General features: G+C 34.5%; 1 protein-coding gene across 1 annotated transcript; it reads left to right on the forward strand.

The window, feature by feature from the left end:
• The first annotated feature begins 1,164 nt into the window (after positions 1–1,164).
• Positions 1,165–14,013, forward strand: LOC138710034 (uncharacterized). Its single transcript, XM_069840689.1, has 3 exons — positions 1,165–1,297; positions 3,645–3,833; positions 13,589–14,013. The coding sequence occupies exons 1-3, from the start codon at positions 1,243–1,245 to the stop codon at positions 13,819–13,821; spliced, it is 477 nt and encodes a 158-aa protein (XP_069696790.1). The 5' UTR covers positions 1,165–1,242; the 3' UTR covers positions 13,822–14,013.
• The last annotated feature ends 900 nt before the right edge of the window (positions 14,014–14,913 follow it).

Consider the following 14,913-nt stretch of genomic DNA (forward strand, 5'->3'; position numbering starts at 1 on the left):
TACGCCAAAAATCTTTGGGAAGTTAATGTAGGCTATAGTAATTGCATACAACATCAAAATTCATGAATTATAGATGTTTGAGTAGTATGGTGATTATTGTAAATCATTAAATATATGCCAAATAAGTTGGAAGTAAATAATTATGAATAATTAGAAGTTCCGAATGAGTTCAAATTAAATACGTAATCATCGTTACTCTGATATAAAAATACAGTCAACTTCAGTTATAGTGAACCTCTGCGGACCAGCATATTTCGTTCACTATATCCGAGGTTCACTGAATCCGAAGTGTCTCTCCCCTAACCTTAAATGACAGGAATGAATGAAACTGTGAACAAGAAAATAAAATACTATACAGTAATTAAAATATTTGCTCCGAGTGTATACTGCATACTGCTACTCACATGATGCTACTATGATGTACTGTGGGCCTACATTAATGTGACATTTATGACAACAATTTTTCTTTTATGGTTTCATTTAAGTTTAGAAGTTTTAGCGTCCTACTTATGAAAAATGTAATTTTATGACAGTTTGATCCAGTTGTTCAAGAATGACATAGGCCTAAGCAACACATAACCGATACATTATTTCCACTATTTTCTGAGTAGACTCAATATTGATTTATTCTAATATTTCCTTGTAGTTTACTGCACTATCGGTATTCTTACACTTTTTCATACTTCAAAGCTCGCACCTCCAGCTCTTTTACATTAACCACGTCATCTAACCTGTCAGATTTGCTCCTGGTTAACGATGCAATCTTCTCCTAACATAGCCTACGAGCTCCCTTTTACTTAGAGAGTCTCTCTCAGGTCTTACAGGGTGACTTGTTGTTAATTATACGCAGCTTGTCAATTCAAATCCGGGATGAAAACAAGCCATGGCACGACAAGACACGAATCCCCAACTCATTCAGGTACTGTTGCCCACATGATATAAAGATTTTTGTAGGAGATTTTTATAGGGGCGGCTCCGCCTAAGAGCCTTTAACTACGAGCCGCTACTGGCAATGACCTTCTATCGAAGCTTGGGTGGCTCCACTAATTCGTCAGGTTTGGAGTTCGGATGAACATTCCTCCAATAATACAATTTAAATATCTTCTTTTTAAAGTTGGCCAGACTGAGGAAGAAGAACGTACTTCAAACCCGAGTCGTCCAAGATCGATAATACAACTTAGTGACGTAGAATTCTACGAGGAATTGAAATCTGAAGCCCAAAGTTTTGGCTGGTTGGACGAAATGTCCCAGGGAGAACCCCATTGGTCTTCCGAGTGGGGAAATGTCCCGGATCCTGGTAAGTATAATATAAAAATTATATTATCAGCGCTATATTATCATATAATATTATAGTTTTTTAACCTCACTATTGTATATTTCAGCCTATTACATCTATAAAATATGCATATTTAACAAGTCATTACCCCATAACAACTTCTTATGTCTACAAAATCATTATGCCGTGTTCATGTTTATATTGCTCTGAAATACAATCATGCGAGTTATAGCAATTATGCAAACATATTTCTACACATTTACATGGTTTTAGTTAAATGTGAATAATTATACAGGGACATCATTAATTTTTTTACTCCAATTTTTATTGTACCTGAGTTTTTTTAGTGTACTTCACTCCCACCCGCTATACTAATGAAGTTACAACTGTCCTCCACATAGAACCAAGGCCGCAGTGAGTTAGTGAGTATAGTATGTTTCAGAAATATGTTCGCGTTTTCCAGTGACGAAAGATCTCTCAATATTGAATCATATTTTCGCACAGGTACTGTCGTCCGTTTGACTACGTCGCATCCCGATTTCCCCCACTTGCTTCTGCTCGCCCCTTTGTAAGGGCTAGTGGCTGGGCTGTCTTAGATAATTTCTGGAAACAATAATTTCTGTTAGGAATTGGACGTCTACTTAATATTATACAACTGTTTAAAATAACTTAAATAAAAGGGCCTTGTTGAGTAATTAACTGTCACGTGATTTCCCCCCTTTCTACGATCCTGCGACATAACCACTTGGACGGACAGTAGATAGTAAGTCTAAATAATTTTATCTGTGCGGGTCGCACAGAAGTGAAGATTGAATTTACAGTACGTAAGGTACTCTTTTATAGTGTAGGTACAGAATTATTTCAATTGAGTTACTAGTACGGAGGACGAAACTGGTAATAATTGGAATTAGATACAATAGTCTATCGTGCGATAATATGCACAAAAGAACTGAAGCATGTATCAAAATGAACGGCCACCATTTTCAAAAATGTGTTTAAATAAACATATTATGATTATTTTTCAATTTAACTTCATTCTCTATATTGCATGCTAATGTGTTGTAAACAGTATAATATACACTGCATAATGAATACATTCGCATGGATACCTCAGTTCGTGAGTAAAACACTTATTGTTAATACAGTACTGTATTTGGATTAAACAAAAACCTAATGAAAATTATGAAACTCAAATTTGCGATATTTCCTAGTTTACGTAAATGGATGAACTGCTTTTCTTCCCTCCTGTACCTAGTAAAGTGAAGTTTGTATTTTACGCAAGTATCATCGAACTCCAGTCGTGGAAGGGGATAGCAAACGGTGTTTCCGGTTCTCAATCCGTTAATTCAAAGGTATAGCCAGGTTAATATTAAAAATGTTAGTAAAATAAAATAATGTCCCTGTATAAAAATATATAGTGACTTCACATGTATCATTCATTGTTTCTTATGTTTTTAACTACAATATTCTTTGCATTTTTAACACATTTTAATATGTATTCCAATATTTTCATAGGATATCGTCGATTCATCTCTGAAGATGCCAAGATATGGCGAACACGTTAACAATGTTAATAACATAATGTAAAGTAACTACCACATTATTTTACATTAAAATAAATCATATGACTGAATATTATCTATTTTTATTTGTTGATACTTGATTTATTGGAACTTATAAAAAAATGAACAAAAAAAAATCCTTCGGTTACGGTACTTCTCTCGTTAATATTCACAATTCGAACTGGTGAAATCGATTTCGACCTTCAGTGGCGGTGGTTTGGCGATCGCGGAGAAATTTTAGCCATAGAAACTTATCATCTACAGCAGACGATGTTCTTTTCAGGTCTGATTCTGGTCTCCTTCAGTAGGATCCAGCTTCCTTGTATATTCACACGTTTCTGGAAATCGTGAAAGCTGTAGTACCCAACGTTCCTGCAACGTACTGTAATGCATGTTGCATCCTCTATGGATAATGCAGCTTCTATCAAACAGAAATAGGAAGATTTAAAAAACCACACGTTTTAGCTATATGAATCACTGTGTGTAACGGCTGAGCTGGTTGGATGACCGTCCACCTCTCCTGGGACATGTGAACGTGAAGCCAGCCGTCGATTGCTCAGCATTGTCCATTGATGCGCTGTCGCGCTATGGATTGTTATATTATTATTAATTATCACTACCTTTATGATAGTCACCATCATCATCATTATTATTGTGGTCTAGTCGCGCTTTGAATCACTTGCATTGGAGAAACTCAAATGCTGAATTTAGCGATAAGGATCATTACTCGTTCGTGTTAATGATAAGTAATCAATTACCCAGCTTTAAAATGTTAAGCAAATGAAAGGCATTTAATTGTTTTTAAGATACAGCGAGGGAAGAAGAACCCAAAGCTACTGAGAGGGATCGTACATCGAGAGAACTGCAACTGGAACTGGATGAGGAAATGAAATCCTTGTCAAAGGGAACCTCGGGGTGGTACTATGATCCGGAGCAAGCACAACCTGAGTGGCCGAGAGATGCTCCTTTCGGCTGGGGAGACATCAAAAATCCATGTAAGTACAAGTTTAGTTCTGTCTGCACTAACGTAGGCCATAGCACTTTCACTGAATTGTAGAGCAACTGAAATGTTATAAACCTACTTCCACACCGCTCGCTCAAACATTTCCTTCATCACATGCTTATGTAAATAGGTCTATATGACATACGAGATAGCCAGTAGATTTCTATTCGGCAATGACTCCTACTCAAGCTAGGTGGCTTCCCTGATTCGTCAGGTTTGGAGCTCGGATGAGCATTTCTCCAATAATACAGTTTAAATATCTTCTTTTTCAAGTTGGCGAAACTGAGGAAGAAGAACGTACTTCAAACCCGAGTTCTTCAAGTTTTCATTAAGTTTATTGTTTATTGTTAGTAAAATAACATGTACGAAAATACAATCTTAGTTCTTCCCTGAAGGAGTAAAAACTCGTGCTCAGGCAGATATCTAAACAAAAAGATAAACACAAAGATAATTATTTGACACAAACTGGGTCAAGAAAAAAATTACAGGAATAAATTAAATTTTAAAATACAATTTCAATTTCAACAATTTAAGTCGTATAAATACATATACATATTAAATCAATATATATTCTTTAAAAATTAAGTTCCTAACGGTATTTTTGAAATTGCTGATACTAAAATTTTCCAAATTTGGGTATTTATCAATTATTTTATTGTATAACCTTGGACCAAAGTAAGTACCATGGCTCAGAGCTGTGCTTGTGAAACACTTTGGTTCCTCTAGTCGTATAAAATCGGATCTTTTAGTTCCATATTTATGATTAGACTTCGTGGAATTGCCACGAGATTCGCAACGTTTACTGTGCACTCGGTATAGACTGTATGAGAAGGGGGCGTGTCTCTGATGTAAATACTGAGCTGTATACTGCGGTTACAATAAAACCTGTATCCTGCATTCAAGAAATATAATGAATGATTATTGAAGTAGGAAATGTCTAAACATGCAAATACACAATTATTTTATACTGAGGTATATTAACTCTTAAAATGTAATGTAAGACACTCACATAATCCTTGAATATGTACACTACAGTGAAAAGTTATGTACATTTTGAGCGACTACAAAGTAATCTCCTCCGATGGTCACTTAAACAGTTTTTAGATTGGGAAAATGTACGTTCAACATCACACGATGAAATACGTGCATATTTAAAGAACGGAAAGTCACTACTTTTTAGTACACCAACTTCAGACGTCTTGTCGTGACCTGATAGTACATAATTTATAATACGAAGTTGTGAATAGGCAGAATTTTTAGCAATAATGTTTCTCAACTTACATTTCACTTTTTCTGAAATTAGTGAATTGTTATTTTGGATAACGGTTTGTGATACTTTTAATCCACTATATTAAGGGCTTCTGAGAGTTGTAGTTTAGACGATTCTAACAGAATGATGCTTTTGGACACGATTTAAAAATTAGAATCAATGACAGAATATCTTTCAATAGCTGTTCAGAAAGCAATGATTTTACAGCTGCAACAGCGGAACTGTTTGTGCTATCCAATACATCAATTACAGTACCTCCATTATTTTTCCGTAATGTTCTGCATAATAATGAACAGAATTCAACCACATTCCCCAACGGGTCAAGACTGGCTGCGGGGGTAAGGGTATTCCCGGGGCAATTGTTTGGAACAGCAACACTCTCATTGTAGTATGTTTGATTGAATTCTTGTATGCACTGAACAAATGTTAAGCTTTGACTATTCCAACCACAGTAATGCAAAAACAAGTGCTTACATAGGTATACATTAGCTGTAGCTGCTCTATCTATTTGGACCGGTCACAACTCTTAACATGAACTGCTTATACTACGAGACCGGGAGGTCGCTCGCCTCTTCTATACTACCGTACATCGGCAACCTGATTGCATGCTGCGTGTGGCATTTCAACGAAGTCTATTTATGATGATACAATTTGAATTTATTACGATTTTTATGTATGAAGATTAATAAGACAATATAATAAATCTGTTTAATTTTCAAAACATTAAAATCAGTGAACAAAAGCTCGGATGAGTAATCAATTGGTATATTAAGGCATATTTTAATAATTCTTTTCTGAATAAGTATTAGTGGAGTGAGATTAGAAATACATGCATGTCCTCGCCCTAAAATTCCATACTGGAGAATGGATTGAAATAAAGCTAAATAAATGAAACGTAAAATATTAATTGGTAAATATGACCGAAGTATAACAAAAATATAAATTGTTTTACGTAATCTATTGCATAAATATGTAATATGTTTATTCCATCGTAAGTGTTGGTCGATTGTAATGCCTAAATATTTAACTTCTGAGGATTCGGTTAATATGGGACATTCACAATTTTGAGAAGAAACTTGAAACTTTCTTAAGCTTTCTTTATGCAATATTACTGGAAAGGTTTAATGACAATTCATCTCATATTACTTTTATTGTATACATTAATACTAATTATTGAGATATATTCTGAATGTGTCCCAGTGTTACAAATTATATTTGGAGATCTTCTAGGACTTAATTCCGACTCCTGTGCTTAGAACATTTATCGGATTTGATTACTGATTTATCTTGGTATTTGCATATTGTTAATGCAGAATTTTCCTTCCCTATTCCACTTTTCCTTACTAGAGTAGACTGCAATACGGAAGGCGACCGTCTGCTAGCAATTGCGTCGAGAGAGACAGATAGAGAGAGCAAGGCAGCGTACAACATTGCCACATCGTACTAGACTCGCACGTGCAATACAATAGTACAGGAGAGAATTTAAATTATCAAAAGCCAATAATGACCTTAGCCGTTGATTACTGTAAGCATGACATCAAAGAAATCCTCTTTCCTTCACTAACAATATTTTTTACACGGTTCTCAATCCCACACCACATGCTCCTACAGCAGCCAGCATCAAGATGGCCGGCAGCGTTCTGCACATCAACGTTTTTAAAATAATTATACTCCTTAAACACTATTTTCCGCGCCTGCCTATGCAATACTTGTCTTTTTACAGTATCTTCTTCCATTTATTTATATCACACACACAGTAAATGTTAGCTTTACTTATTAAATGAATTGAAACACTCACAGATGAAGAGACGAATTCGGAAAGTACTTGTTATAGACTGATTCCGATTGGTTCTACTGTACAAGTTTGTGACGTCACATGCCAGAAATGCTACGCGCATATAGCAGCCGATCGCCTTCCGAAATGCCGTCGACTCTAAGAAGATAGAGTATATTGTTATATCATTGCCACCTTTCACAGAGTTTCGACTTTTAAAATGAAAAATGTTCTTAGAGCGTATATATGTACTGTACATTGTTCCTATTAGAAGTGACAGGTTCATTTTCGTACCTTATTAGATTTATTTCAACGCCTGCAGCTTTCTTATGGAAGTTTCTGCTTTCTTCTGAGAAAAGAAATCGCGACCTTTATTATAATTAGAGAGCAATACGTTACATCAAAAACTGACAATTTTATTTACATTTATAGACACATCAGTTCCGCAGGAACAAGTTCTCATAAGTTTTATTGAGACACAAGTTTTTAAATTTTTGTACTATTCGATTGCACTACACCTCATATTGTTTATCAGTGTCTCGAAGAAATGTTTTATTTTCATTAAGTGATGGAAATGAGTGTATTCATGATGTTAAATGCAATGTTTTCCGACATTCAGTACATTCATTAGTAGCGTTCAAAAGCAAACTTATTAAGCATTTTCTTACTGCGAAGAGTAGGTTTACTTTTTACTTAATTAATAAAAAAAAATTTTCTCTCTTCGTAACTTTCACAATAAACTGTCTAGCTATTATTAATCTGTTAATCTTTTAGTACTTTGATTTTTATTGTATTTGTAAATTTAATATCAATTGTAATTATAATTGTAACTGTATTCTTAATATTGTAGTTGTAATCCCTTGGCAGAGGGGAAGAGAAGACCTGATGGCCTTATCTCTACCTGCTAAAATAAATAAATAAATAAATAAATAAATAAATAAATAAATAAATAAATAAATAAATAAATAAATAAATAAATAAATAAATAAATAAATAAATAAATAAATAAATAAATAAATAAATAAATAAATAAATAAATAAATAAATAAATAAATAAATAAATAAATAAATAAATAAATAAATAAATAAATAAATAAATAAATAAATAAATAAATGAATAAATAAATAACTAATAAATAAATAAATAAATAAATAAATAAATAAATAAATAAATAAATAAATAAATAAATAAATAAATAAATAAATAAATAAATAAATAAATAAATAAATGATAAAACTGTTAACCCTTCTCTGTTAATATTTATTTTTTTATTTCAGCAGCTTATTTTACAACGCTTTATCAACATCTTAGGTTATTTAGCGCCTGAATGAGACGAAGGTGATAATATTATGCCGGTGAAATGAGTCCGGGGTCCAGCACCGAAAGTAACCCAGCATTTGCTCAAACTGGGTTGAGGGAAAACTCGAGAAAAAACCTCACCCAGGTAACTTTCCCGAACCGGGAATCGAACCCGGGCCACCTGGTTTCGCGGCCATACGTGCTAACCGTCTCTGTTAATATCATGAAAGTACTCATCACTCATACCGACCACCAACTGCAGGCCTACACATATAGTTTACATGCCAGTTTTGTAGACACTTTTAAAGAGGGTACAAAGAAGGTCTGACTTTCATCAATTTCAATATAGGCCTAAGAATTAACAATATCTTGAAAGATTACTCGAAATGCTTTTAAACTAGAAGCTATTTGCGTCGTAATAATCGCCATATGCAATGAAGTTTCCGTAACGTGAACTCTTGATATTGCAAGAAGGATGAATGACCACGTTGGTTACACACAAATTCGACTTAAATGTAATTATTAATTCTGAAATGTAAATTACCAAAGGAAACCTTCAGTTATTAAGTGATTTGAGATATAGGGTAGACCAGGGTAATTGTAAACAGGGGATAATTATAAACAAATGCTGTGAGAAATACAAAACTGTCAATATAAAAATTTTAATTCGGGAAATATTTAAATTAACATGTTGGCTAACCTACAAAGCAGTTTGACGCCAAATAGGAGTAACTGCTTGGTTGTGAACTTTGCTTACGAGATTATACAAGCTGGCGCATAGCGCTTGAAATACGGGTCTGAAGTGATTCCCTCGTAATGCCAATTCCGCCGCTTGGAGCGCTGTTCTATGCTAAATATTCATATCAGAACATTTAAATGACATTCACATTTGGGACATTTAAAGAACTCACCATTGCTTATTAAATGCTTCGTACAATATTTTATGGATAATAGACGTAATTTCCAAACTTCTACGTCTCAATTATATTACAATAAAAGGCTGTCATTCTTGATATTAAAAGATATTACATATTATAAACTAAAGAACTACCTTCTTGTTGTTCAATTCATACACCGTACCTTTTCGGAAATAATGAAAGAAACTTAATATATTTTACATGAACACTGTAGTCTACCCTTTTCACGTATTCATTTATTATTATTATTATTATTATTATTATTATTATTATTATTATTATTATTATTATTATTATTATCCCTTTCTTTCTTTTTTTTTAAATATATTGACGTTGAAGTGTTATGATTTTTACTAAAGCAAACAGCAGTCACAATACATGATTAGTACAAATGTGCGATTTTTTTTGCACAACTTACAGCGGTGAAATAAATACCTAATAGGCCTGCTGATTAACCTGTTAGTTACAAATGGCTTTTAAGGAACCCGCAGGTTCATTGCCGCCCTCACATAAGCCCGCCACCATCGGTCCCTATCCTGTGCATGATATTTTAGTGTGTGTAAACAGTTTTTAAATTAGGAGATGGAATTAAATTAATTAGGAATTTAGACTGCAATATATGTGATTAGAAATGGTTTTCGAATTTGACCATTTCCCAAAACATAAACAAATATTTCAGGAATTTCAGGGACAATAATAATAATAATAATAATAATAATAATAATAACAATAATAATAATGTCTGAAAATAGCAGAAACCGGTAGTTCACTTTCAGCAATTATAACAAATTAGAGGGAACGAAATCTGAAGGAAAAACACGGAACTGTAAACAATCAACTTGCCAAAGTAAATGAACCATATGAACAATGTACTTTGGAAGCAAAATTTTTTAATTCAACAAAATTCAGACTTTCGGGAAACAAAATTGTAAATTCCATTAAATGACACTGAAAATCTGCATACTGATATTTAACAAGTCATCAATAAATCTCAAATAAGGCTGTAATATGCTTAGCATGTTTATAATCTTCGTACTCGATCAGTAATGCAAAATTAATCAAAGAATTTTCACGATACACAATGCTTAGTAATGGAACTATTCATCATTTAATAGTACAGCGAGGCGAACCTAGCGGCAGAAATTGTCATGACGCTCAGAGACCCTCTCTCGATCGTGCTATGCGCCAGCTTATATAATCTCGTAAGCAACGGTTGTGAACGAATGTTTTCTAAGAGTCTACAAAAAAAAAAAAAAAAAAAAAAAAGTTGAGAAAGAATTTTGCTTCACCTTCATTTTTGGCATTGTAAGCAAACGTACAGTGCTATTTTTTTTTTAGGAATATGTTGTTTTTATGAGTAATGTATAGTAGTTAACATTTATTACAATAGTTTTGAGAGCACCCATAACTTCAATTCATTAAATTATGACGTGTTTACATTTGCCCCATAGTTTTAATTGCTTGGGGGTAATTGTAAACATGTTTTACTATGGTTACATTTCGCACTTTTCAGTAATCAAAGAGACCCCCACCCAACTACACTGCAGAGGATTTAGAGAGGGTTGTCACAGATGTGAAAAATAGTAACTACATTATCGTGAAGCTCAGGAGAGGTACTGAGTTCCTACATCCGTCAAATATCATAGATTAAGGAACGAAATGACCAATGGCCAAAATTAGAGTTGGAAGGAGTACAGTTCTTTCTTCTCAAACAGAATAAAAAATGTTCAGTGTTTTATAGCCCGTGCGAAAATTGTTGTTTACAATTAGGCCTACCCGTCTCTCAAAGGGGTAAATGTAAACAGGTGGGGTAAATGTAAAGTAGCAATTAAAAGATGAAAAAAGTTAACCTTATTATTTTAAACCCATTTTCAGGGAAAAGAAAGATCTAAAAATAACACAATGTTTCTTTGACATGCTTACCGTTACTGAGGGTTCTGTAATGTTGAAATGTATTTGAAATCAGTGAAAAGTGTTTACAATTACCCTGGTCTACCCTAACTACGCACCTCGTTAGGCGATTCCAGATACAGTTCGTTTTGGTGTAGAAGTTATTTGCTCTGTGAACGTTCAGCAATTCTTCATCATCACCTGATTGCGAAGGAACTGCCTTCCTTTTTACGATTTTTGTTATATAATATGTGATTGATATGAAACCAACCACTAAAGTTATAACTAAAGCTGGGACATCTAGGACGTTTGTCGTTTAGTTACGTGCACCCAAACTATAGCATAGCAAGTAGAGACAGCGGGGGAGGTCAGTGTACAGACTTTGCACGCTGTTCTACAGAGTAAACAACAGAGAATAAGGTGTACACTCACATGACAAATAAACTGTAGCTCAGGTCATGTCATCATTACTGGATTGTCGAGTCTGTTGCAGTAAACACTACCTACGTTTTGATCACGTCTTCAACCCTTTTATAATGTGTAGCAAAATAGACAGCAGCATCCAGCCATGTCCACCATCTAGTTACAACGGGTTGCGGCGGTAGAGGGGCTCCAGGAGGTATTTCACTGAATTTAGTAACCCGTCCTGGTGCCTTAAATATATTTCTTTGACATTCGATATGAAACTGTTCACATTACTGTAGCAGCAGCGAACTTCTTCGACTATTTGATGTAGTCCATGGGCTAGGATAACTTTCGGCTAAAGCAGTTGAAGTTCCTTACCAACTTTTAACATATAGGCTAGCATCATTTTTTATTTCGTCTGGCCATAAGAGGGTAATAGGCGTTTCAAAACTTTGATTATATTTAAATGATCCACTTTCTCAAGAATTTCAGAGGTTAATAGAAAAGTTTTATTGGGTTTGTGTGGTGGAAGAATGTCCGTAACGAAGTTTGGAACAAATTGTCCAGCGGCCTCTGTGCTTTCATTAATGAAATACATATTGTACTATCTCCTATACTTAGTCGTATGCGAGATAGGTTATAACTTTATAATAACATTTCGGTGTATAGTATTTCTGTAGAGTTGATTGACTAGGGAGTTTCCTTTTCACGTATTTCCGCATAAAGCTTCTAAAGTGTGTATTTTCAACGTTATTTATTGGTATGTTGACCCATACCATCATTTTACATAAATCGTGAAAAAAGTCTTTCTGTGTGGTACACATTTAATTCAAACTTAAATGCGATTCACGTCCTTCTTCCTCAGTTGAAACTGTCATCAGTGCTTTATGTTTTTCGTGTTACAATGTTGTGTTACGAATTTACGTCTTTTACCTTTAATTTCTGTGCTATATAAATTTCATAGAATATTTACCTGTTTACTATTCATTTACTTGATGATTCTGCCATTATAAATATCATACGTTACGTAAGATAGATAATACAACCCTGGAGGTCTGTCCACTACACAACGTAAATGTGTTCCGTTGCCTGAGTCGCATGCCTGTATGCAACCACTCCCCCACCCCTCCATGCTATTTACCTTCGACAAACATCGCAATACAGTTAACTTGATATCGTCCTGCAGTCCTGGATGTCTCAGCTTTAGTTATAACCAGGCTCGAGACTTCGGACCCGATAGAGCAGTTCAGTGGGAAATCCGCATAACGGCGTACTGAGAATAGTGGTAAAGCGTACAGTGGGTGGGGGTACTGTAGAATGAATGCCAACAAATACGCAAAGGAAAACGCTCTGGATTTGAAGGTTCTGACGAATCATTTAGTTTCCATACAAACTGTGTCTGAAACTATTACATGGTTAGAAAAGGCAGAGCAAGAGATGCCGGAAGCTCTCAAATTAGTTGAGGAAATGACACAGAGAATTAATGAGACACCAAGTACACCGGTTACTCAACATGTAAAACAGAAGTGGAAATCAATTTTATGTAAAAATAACGGATATGGATCACTGTGTAATATAAACAGCAAATTAGTGGACATAGAGTCACCCGAGAATAAAGGACTGTCTCTTAGAGACTGCAATGATGTTAGGTTTTTTTTCGTTTTGCTCCTATCACGTCATGCGACGTAGAGCACAGCTTTTCACAGTACAAACTGTGTTTGGCAGAAGATAACCGAAAAAGTTTTAAGTTTAAGACACTGAAAATGTATCTTGTAGTACATTACAATTCGGTACTGTAACTGCACTTCCTAAAGACGACCAATAGGATAAATGAAGAAATTAAAATTGCTACATGTTTATTTCCACCATTAACACTGTGTATAATTAAACACAAATGCTTATAAAAGACAGGAGAATAAATGCTTTTCACATTCTTTTGACATTGTCATTGTGTAATGTATATTTACTTTCAGAATGTAGCCTACATATGTGTGTGTTCCCCCATACTACCGTACTCTATTCTAAATAGCAACGTTGTTACCTCAACACATCTCCACCTCTCACTATCTGCAGCGAGTCAACAATCTATAGTAAATGCACAGTAAACTTATTGTATCGGGTCCCAAGTCTCGAAGCTTGGTTATAACCCTCTTACGAGAAAAGATTGATTTAAAAATTGTCTTTCCTACAGTTTCCGTTGTGAACAGCGACCAGAGCACTTCAAAGTCACCAAGAAAGCCAATGAAGTCTGAACAAACAAGGCTGAGAGATCCTATTGAAGGACAGCTAGAACTTCACAACGAGATGAAGTCGACAACATGGAAAACCTCTGCCTTGCGATATGATCCAACAAAGGAAGAGCCCGACTGGTCGAGAGACGCTCCATTTCAGAACGTCTCAAAGCCTTGGCACTATCCTTACTGACGAAATGTAGGCTAGTCGAATAGTAGTTAAGAAAAGTAATGAATTTGGAAAGTAACTCTACTTAAATTTTGCGAATATTTATCTGCGAAAAGTTTCAATTCGAACATACAATGTGAAAGCCGCGGCTTTACACATATAAGTCAAATCATGATCAGTGTACTTACATTACTTTAATTAATGTACATTATATGTTCTCATTATTATTATTATTAAAACTATTGTTAGTAAAATAATGAAGTAAATGCTTACTTAATTTACCACCATCAACACCACCGCCAGTACCATCGTAATTATCAACAGTAATCTCACTAGAGGTTTTGATTTATCTAGAGAAAATCAAAACTCGAGTGGGATTTAATTGACTATTACAGGAATAGAAGAAAGTATATAAAGATTAGAAGTAACGAAGTACTCCAATGCAATAAAATATTAATTGACTTACGGAAATACAACTGTCTTCAAATGTATTATTGCACCATCTCAACATTACGCTAGATGGCAGTAGTTTGTTATGATTAGCCGTTTTCTTGTTATCAGTTTGCCAACTATGGAATCTTCATTGAAGTCTGTGGACGGTTACTAGTCAAGAAGACTTTGTTGATTCAGTTTCATTTTTATTAAAAGAGTTGCATTCCACTTCAATTATCCGGATCCCAGTAATCAACGTCACTTGACAGATGATTTTCAATCAATCTTAGTATTAAACAATCTCTGATACGTGACTATCCATAATATCAAATAGCAAAAGCTATAACAAACATAACCTAAATAATATAAACGAGTGTTAGAAAAGTTTTAATTAGGGATGATGAAATAAACAAGAAACGTTTTAATTAACGATGATGAAATAAAAAATAAACATGAAAAATAAATAAAAAAACAATTATTATTGAAAGTACAATTTTCAAATTTGAATTGTTTAGTGGTTGGTGGTTGAATTGATGTTATATTGGACGTGTGCGTAAAAGAAGTGAACTCGTCAATGTACATCAGGGATGTCGAACAGCGCTCTCGAGCTGTGAACTGCAGAGCCTTCACTCCTCCCTTACCGTGCAACGGTTGAACACAGGTAGCAGGCAGACCGGCCGAATG

The sequence above is a fragment of the Periplaneta americana genome, chromosome 12 (genome assembly GCF_040183065.1).
Source record: "Periplaneta americana isolate PAMFEO1 chromosome 12, P.americana_PAMFEO1_priV1, whole genome shotgun sequence".
Taxonomy (NCBI): domain Eukaryota; kingdom Metazoa; phylum Arthropoda; class Insecta; order Blattodea; family Blattidae; genus Periplaneta; species Periplaneta americana.